The sequence below is a fragment of the Dermacentor albipictus genome, unplaced genomic scaffold, assembly GCF_038994185.2.
Source record: "Dermacentor albipictus isolate Rhodes 1998 colony unplaced genomic scaffold, USDA_Dalb.pri_finalv2 scaffold_27, whole genome shotgun sequence".
NCBI classification, from domain to species: Eukaryota; Metazoa; Arthropoda; class Arachnida; order Ixodida; family Ixodidae; genus Dermacentor; species Dermacentor albipictus.
The window spans coordinates 1,848,715-1,857,510 of NW_027225581.1; the positions used below are offsets into that span (position 1 = coordinate 1,848,715).

At 43.5% G+C, this 8,796-nt stretch overlaps 1 protein-coding gene across 1 annotated transcript in view; it reads right to left on the bottom strand.

Moving 5' to 3' along the window:
- Positions 1-7,763, bottom strand: part of LOC139052590 (uncharacterized) — a 239,935-nt gene extending 232,172 nt beyond the window's left edge. Inside the window, exon 1 of the mRNA XM_070529674.1 lies at positions 7,657-7,763. Coding sequence (XP_070385775.1) covers positions 7,657-7,731 — 75 coding nt within the window. The 5' untranslated portion in view covers positions 7,732-7,763. The remainder of the gene's footprint in view (positions 1-7,656) is intronic.
- Positions 7,764-8,796: the final 1,033 nt, after the last annotated feature.

Sequence of the window (8,796 nt, forward strand, 5' to 3'; positions counted from 1 at the left end):
TGCGGCTTTACTATTACCATTCCTCATGCAGTGTTGTTTCCCTTGCTGGTGCCAAAAAACAGGTTTTAGGACTTAATCACGCTGCGGACGCAGGTTTTTTTCCTCTGGACCTGTGCATATTCAAATGTACGTTGTTTCTGGGAAATAAAACACTAACTTATTTACAAATAGGAAGTCTTTTGGGAGAGCTGCCTGCAACAGCACAGCAGTGGGTAACAGCATTCACGACACACGCTGCGGGAAACAGGCCACCTTGGACTAGGACATTTAAAAGCTCGTGTTTCTCGGCGGAACCAACATTTATGGGCTTCTCTATCATCAGCAGTGCTCTGCATTTCAAGCAGTTCAGTCATTTCACTGTTGCGTAAATGGCGTAGCCGGCTACGTATACGAGGACAGGAATGATGTCTAAAATATTTCACAGCGTGTCGGCCGTCGCTACGACATTCCGTTTGACCTTGCTGTGCTTGACAGAATACGGAGGTCTACCAGCTATCATCCCATGTACCATGGTCGCTGCGAGATGTAGGCATCGCGGGTGCTGAGCTTTAAAGCCTTAACTAATTTTCTCCTTCGTACACCTGTTGAATGGACATGTAGTACTGAGGGCGCGCCAACTGCCTGTACTGCCCGAAGCACTATTCTAAGCTGTCAGTCTGAAGCTTTCTCAGAAGTACCTAAGAGAGACCCAGCTAATTGAAGCAATAACTGCCAATTTTGAGCAGCGCACATGCCGGTTGGTGGAAATCTGCGTGGAATTCATTGGTGAGCGTGCCACTGTCAAAGTCTTTGCTTCTCCAAGTGTCCATCCAGTCAACAAGCTGATGCAAAACGACAACTTTGGCATCGTCCTCGGAAGCAAGAAGAGGTTCCTGAAATATATCCTTGAGCCGCGTCCGTTTCTGCGGGGTTTTAACGTTCACAATTTTCTACCAATTTGTTTTATTAACCACATATTTTGCGATTTCATTAACCAAAGCAAATTGTGCTTGGCTCCTAGGGTTCGTAGGGCACCAGGCATTGACTCTATAAATATTTGCAATGCAAGTTTCACGTTTTGTCTTTTAATGCTTGACGTATACAGGGCCTTTCTAGACAAACTATTCCCATATCTCAGCAGCTGTTCGCACTCTAAAGTATAGCGATCCCGGATTGTTTAGAAAGAAACAAAGCACATGTGTTGTCCTTGCGCTTCTTCCTCCTGAATCTCAGGGAAGTAGAAACTGTGCTTATCGTTCTTTCGATTGAGCCAATTGTTTCGAATGCACCTTGTATTTACACAGCATCGATGACAAAGGACATCGGGCACGAGTCCTCTGAAGGATGAGGATATAGAATCTGGTTGCTAGGAGGCAACGTAAACTGAGATATTGCTTTATGATTCACTCAATTGTTCTGGCTTACGACAGCAACAACTTGATAACCAATCATCTCGATGCCGCGAATAATGTCTTTTAGCAACATGTGACCATTTCCTTAACTTGGAACATCATACTTTGTACCACAAAAAGAATTGAACTGTTGGCGGTATTCATAGCATCATGTGCCAGACCCGTAAATCTGCCACCTTTATAGTCGAAGTATGGCTGAATATGGATCTCATCCATCCGACTCATGAAGCGTTGGAAGTGGTCAAGATCAGCGATTCTCCTTTTCATGTAGCTCAATAACGTGGCATCATCGCGCTCTAGCTGGAGGCTCATTGCGAAGAATGAACAAGTTGACCTTATGGTTGTTGGGTGTGGTAGGGTGATGTTCCCGCAGCTACCAAATTATCTGTATACATGTGGCCATATAGTAAAAAGAATGCAGGAAAATATCGCGAATTCCGCGGAGTAGAACCTACGCTCCCTTTTTGCAGTCAGCAGTTGAAGCTGCTCTCCTGGTATTTCTACAACATGGGTTATGTTCTCTTGTCTAGGACACCACTCTTCAAAAACAAAGCAAATGCTGTAGCAAACATGCTCTTTAGTGTCCTCCATGGTTGAAAGCAGGCCCACGTCCCAATTTTTAATATTTTCAAGTAGCTCCATAATTTCTCTTTTTCTCTTTGGAACAGATAGAACAAGCATAAATTATGCCAGTCACGTTACAGGCACCTTTGGAAAATTTACATTGAGACTCAAGCCATCATTCATGACTACGCAATATTTATTAAAGGGCGCTCCAATTTCAGCTACGTTGGCCACGATTAGGTTTGGATCACCTCTGAACAGTTTCAAAAATTGTGACTTCTTTCTCTTATGTGGTCATACAAATCATCGATGCTCGAGATCTTGTCGGCCTCCTGATCGTGGCGGAAAGTATCCGCACATTCTTCGACCGCATATTGTGCTGCAGCTGATTCAATATGCAGTCTCTTTCAATGTGGGCTGACTCTTGTGTTTTGTTTTGTTGACAGATAACGCGGGCACACGGAAAATGCTATTGCACTGTATTTACACGAAGACGGATGTGGACTAATGGTGCAGTCATTTTGCGTCCTGTAGTGTCGTCCACGTAGGTTACGTAGCAAACGATGTCACATCTGTAAAGTTGGCGGACCTAAAAGATAGGTAGAACGGTTTAAGTACGCATCTACTTGCGAAACAGTATCTTACATCTTAAGCAAACCTCTTTCTCAAGGCACTTCTGCGGTACATTCGACGGGATTCTTATTATTGCTATAAATCACGAAAATAAATTGCGACAGTCTGACACCTACACTGGTGCGCTTTCTAATTATGACCTTTGCTCTTGGGACTGCTGTCACCCACAGACTGCAGGTATCATCGTACCGACGAAATCTGAACACATGCACTTTTGGTCCCGCCGCATAAGTCCCTCTGGACAGGCCGCCCTTGGAATATGAACCTGGCAATGTTTAACGCTAGAACGTTATCTAGTGAGGCGAGTCTAGCAGTACTATTGGAGGAATTAGAGGGCAGTAAATGGGACATAATAGGGCTCAGTGAAGTTAGCAGGCCAAAAGAAGCATACACAGTGCTAATTAGCGGGCACGTCCTGGGCTACCGGGGTTAAGCGGAGAGACAGGAACTAGGAGTCGGATTCCTCATTAATAAGAATATAGCTGGTCACATACAGGAATTCTATAGCATTAACAAGAGGGTGGCAGGCCCTGTTGTGAAACTTAATAAGAGGTACAAAATGAAAGGTGTACAGGTCTACGCCCCTACATCCAGCCATGATGAACATGAAGTCAAAGGCTTCTATGAAGAAGTGGAATCAGCGATGGGTAAAGTCAAAACAAAATACACTGTACTAATGGGCGACTTCAATGTCATAGTAGGCAAGAAGCAGGCTGGAGACAAGGCAGTGGGGGAATATGGCATAGGCACTAGGAATAGCAGGGGACAGTTATTAGTAAAGTTTGCGGAACAGAATATTATGCGGACAATGAATACCTTCTTCCACAAGCGCGATAGCCGAAAGTGGACTTGGAGGAGCCCGAACGGCGAGACTGGAAATGAAATAGACTCCATACTCTGCGCTAACCCTGGCATCATACAAGATGCGGACGTGCTCAGCAAGGTGCGCTGCAGTGACCATAGGATGGCAAAAACTCGAATTAGCCTAGATCTGAGGAGGGAACGCAAGAAAGTGGTACAAAGAAGCCGATCAAAGAGTTAGCGGTAAGAGGGAAAGTAGAGGAATTCCAGATCAATCTACAGAACAGATATTTTGCTTTAACTCAGGAAGAGGACCTTAATGTTGAAGCAATGAACGACAATCTTGCGGGCATCATTAAGGAGTGTTCCATAGAAGTCGGTGGCAACTCCATTATACGGTATACCACTAAGCTATCGCAGGAGACGAAAGATCTGATCAAGCTGCGCCAATGTATGAAAGCATCTAACCCTACAGCTAGAATAGAACTGGCAAACCATTCGAAGTTAATCAACAAGTGTAAGACAGCTGACATAAGGAAGTATAATATGGATAGAATTGAACATGCTCTCAGGAATGGAGGAAGCCTAAAAGCAGTGAAAAAGAGACTAGGAATTGGCAGGAATCAGATGTATGCGTTAAGAGACAAAGCCGGCAATATGATTACTAATATGGATAAGGTAGTTCAAGTGGCTGAGGAGTTCTATAGAGATTTATGCAGTACCAGGGGCACCCACGACGGTAACGGTAGAGAGAATAGTCGAGAGGAATTCCAAATCCCTCAGGTAATGCCTGAAGAAGTAAAGAAAGCCTTGGGGGATGTGCAAAGGGGGAAGGCAGCTGGGGAGGATCAGATAAATGCAGATTTGTTGAAGGATGGTGGGCAGATTTTTCTAGAGAAACTGGCCTCCCTGTATACACAATGCTTGATGCCTTCGAGCGTACTGGAATCTTAGAAAAATGCTAACATAATCCTAATCCATAAGAAAGGGGACGCCAAAGACTTGAAAAATTATAGACCGATCAGCTTACTGTCCGTTGCCTACAAATTATTTACTAAGGTAATCGCAAATAGAATTAGGAACACCTTAGAATTCCTTCAACCAAAGACCAGGCAGGATTCCGTAAAGGCTACTCAACAATAGACCATATTCACACTATCAATCAGGTGATAGAAAAATGTGCGGAATATGACCAACCTTTATTTGTAGCTTTCATTGATTACGAGAAATCGTTTGATTCAGTCGAAACCTCAGCAGTCATGGAGGCATTGCCGAATCAGGGTGTAGACGAGCCGTATGTAAAAATACTGAAAGATATCTATAGTGGCTTCACAGCCACCGTAGTCCTCCATAAAGAAAGCAACAAAATTCCAATAAAAAAAAGGCGTCAGGCAGGGAGATACGATCTCTCGAATGCTATTCACAGCCTGTTTACAGGAGGTATTCAGAGACCTGGATTGGGAAGAATTGGGGATTAGATTTAATTGAGAATACCTTAGTAACTTGCGATTCGCTGATGATATTGCCTTGCTTAGTAACTCAGGGGACCAGCTGCAATGCATGCTCACTGATCTCGAGAGGCAAAGGTGGAGGGTGGGTCAAAAGATTAATCTGCAGAAAACTAAATTAATGTTTAACAGTCTTGGTAGAGAACAGCAGTTTACGATAGGAAGTGAGGCACTGGAAGTGGTAAGGGAATACATCTACTTAGGACAGGTAGTGACTGCGGATCCGGATCATGAGACTGAAATAATCAGATGGATAAGAGTGAGCTGGGGTGCGTTTGGCAGGCATTCTCAGATCATGAACAGCAGGCTGCCATTATCCCTCAAGAGAAAAGTTTATAACAGCTTTGTCTTACCAGTGCGCACGTACGGGGCAGAAACCTGGAGGCTTACGAAAATGGTTCTACTTAAATAAGGACTGCACAACGAGCTATGGAAAGAAGAATGATAGGTGTAACATTGGGTGAGGGAACAAACGCTAGGTAATGATATCTTAGTTGAAATCAAGAAAAATAAATGGGCATGGGCAGGACACGTAATGAGGAGGGAAGATAACCGATGGTCATTAAGAGTTACGGAATGGATTCCAAGGGAAGGGAAGCGTAGCAGAGGGCGCAGAAAGTTAGGCGGGCGGATGAGAGTAAGAAGTTTGCAGGGACAACATGGCCACAATTAGTACATGACCGAAATAGCTGGAGAAATATGGGAGATGCCTTTGCCCTGCAGTGGGCGTAACCAGGCTGCTGCTGCTGCTGCTGCTGCTGATGATGATGATGCATAATTGCCGCGGAACTTAGGCACACCGCACTTGTTCGGCATTTACACGGCAGAGCCTTGTCGAGCCGACAGCACAAATGCGTGCAAACACACCGCTTACACTGCAGGTACGCAATAATGATGAAAGTTCTCTGACACGCCCAGCTCAGGCTGCCAGCGAATCCCGCACAAATGAGCCCGAAAAGAACATGACGTAGGGAAGCCAAAAACCACATCTGAACATGCCCGCGCAACGGCCGCGCTTGCATGATAGTACAGCGGGCCAGCGCGCCAAGGGTACAGTGTCACCATGGAGACCCACGTTCGTGCACGAACTCTCCTAGCGCGTCCGAGGTATGAAGCTCACCGCCGCTCGCGGTGTTCATTTCCACATGACGTAGTGATGACGTCACTGCAGAGCGCACATGCCATCTCTTATGTAGGGGGTATTTATCCAGGCCACGTTCCTCGCTCACGTACGCGAGATTGAACCGCGTTCCCTGGCTCACCCTCTGTCGCTTTCACTCTACCGAGCCTAACGGTGACGGCCAAGGCAACTGCATAAATGTGCCTTGCTTGTTCATATACGTTCTATCGCAACAAAAATTTACTGCAGAGACTAACTGCGACAAAAATTGTGCGTCTTCCAGCGTCCCCTCAGCGAAGGCGCGATCGCTAACAGACGATGCACTTGACAATGACAGCGAAATTGAAGATGGCATGTCGTCCAACCCATGCATAAAATATGTATACGTAGCATGAAGGTTTCATGGTAAATGTGCAGTTGAAAAAAAGGACCACTATAAGAGCGTACGCGCACAGTTGGTCTCAGCGAAATTACTTTGAAGATGCCGTGAAGCTCGTCTCCACCGCAATCCTGTCTCCGCCCCAAGACGCACGTGGATCCTAGGCGGGAGAGCGCCGTTCGGCCCACTCGACTGTTCTCTGGTACGCTCTAGCAATCCGCTGCCAATTTGGCGTTGTCTTGGACGCCGTATCTTGCATGCGATCTGCAGACGGCGAACACCTTTGTGCCTGCTGTGCTCTCGCCGCTCAGTTTGCACGAAGGTCACTTCGCTTGCTGCTGCTGGCGCACTTGGTCATGTCAGGGTTTTGACAGCGAGTGTCTACTGTCTTGTATTGTGATGCGTTCACGCTTATTTGTGCGCGCTGGCGCTATGCTTGTTAATTGAGTTAGCAAGTGAACGTTTCCGAGTGCATACGTGCTATCCCGACTTTCTATAGTTGTCTGCTAATGTGCTCCCGCAATCCATGCTTCGCCTTTCGTCCGAAATTGCGAGTTTTTATTTTCAAAATACATTAAACGCTTTAAGAAGATGACGCAAGCCACCTTCTTTTTGAGAGGAGTGTGCTTTAGCCATTGCTCTATTATGTCTATCCGCGCCATGTTATTTTTTCCCTACGCCCGCTATGGTTGCTCTAAAGTTCGAATACGTGAGCTGTAAAAGCAAGTGGTCCTTGCTGCAGAAATCTTGTCGTATTATATATTATTCATTAAAATTAAAAGTTTTCCGAAGTGTCTTCGTCAACTGACAGCTAGCTTGACATATTCTCCTGTAACTTTTGAAAACGTGGACAAACTTCCTCAAAGGAGAAGTTGTCTATATGGCTGGTGTATTATTCAAAGCTGAATTATTTGCTGCAACATTAGTCAGTGTATGAATTCAGCAATAATCGATGTTCAAATATTCTACTAAAAAATAAATGTTCTAAGACAAAATATTCGGTGAAGTTTACACTCAAGGCTGACTAGTGCCAACAATTAATTTGTTATTGTTTATTGCAGATGTTCTAACTAGGTACAACAAAGTCTAGAATTAACATTACCCTTAACATCTGTCATCGTATAAAAATGCATTTCGTAGATGCGTTTAGTGGTGGAGGTAGAATGTTTCTTATATGTTTTCACTGCAGTCAACGTGCGTCATTCCTACACGATCACACTATGAACAATTGTAACACTTGCAATTTTATGGCCGCCTTACCTGCGCTTGAAGGAACAACCATGATATTACAAAGAGGTAGATTTGTATTTTCATATCACTTGCACCAAGGAGCATTTCACAGCAGAACTGTAAGGCATAAGCGCGAATGTCTATATTTATACAGGCGCATGCATACTCTCTCTCTCCCTGCATGTATGTATGTGTATATATATATATATATATATATATATATATATATATATATATATATAAATATATATATATATATATATATATATATATATATATATATATATATATATATATATATATATATATATATATATGCTTAAAGTGTATCGCCATCGATATGTGCGTGAGAAGCACGATAAGTATCACCAATTATGAAAACCATTCATTTGGAGAATGCTTTAAAATAAGCTTAAAACGCGAACGGACAGCATTTCACTACGCAAAACTATGCATCAAAGAGTCATACAAATTGAGGCATGTATGCGTTTGTGCTGTTTTAGATGGTCTACTGACTCTTTCTATATTGCTATCAAGGTAGATAAAAATAGATTTTCCTATATTCACCTCGTATACTATGTTTAACATAAAGCCACTCATAAAACTAAGGCAAGCATAAAGGAAGTTGCAGTTCAGTTATTTAAGATATAGAAAAGAGCGAGAACAAAAAAGCTGCACGAATAGACAGCGGACTCTTGGTGGGAGCCTAAACGACATATTGAGTAATTCGGGTTTATTTCTCTGCTGACGTATTCCCAGTAGTGGTTTAAAGCAAGAAGAATAAGAACGAGGATAATTTATTGAAGTGGAAAGGGAATAGCTGGGCCTGGAGTGTGTTTCGCCAGGTATCGCTTTGCCACAAGATACTAATTAAATCATTTATTGTCAAGATAAGGTTTTATATGTTGCAATTTTCGATATGGCGTCCAATAAAAATAAATATTGACACAAGGTTTTGTCTCTCAATGTTATATGTTGTTAGAGTGCTGTGCAGAAGGCGTTTTCATCATAATTTCATTTATTTACTGAAAAGCGCAAACAAATTTGTTAACAGCGCAAAAAGTAAACGGCGACACGAGACGACGAAACGACGCCACGAGTGCTGACACTCACTAACTTTTATTTGAAAGAAACACGGCTTCTTATACATTTGACCAAAAGAATCACATG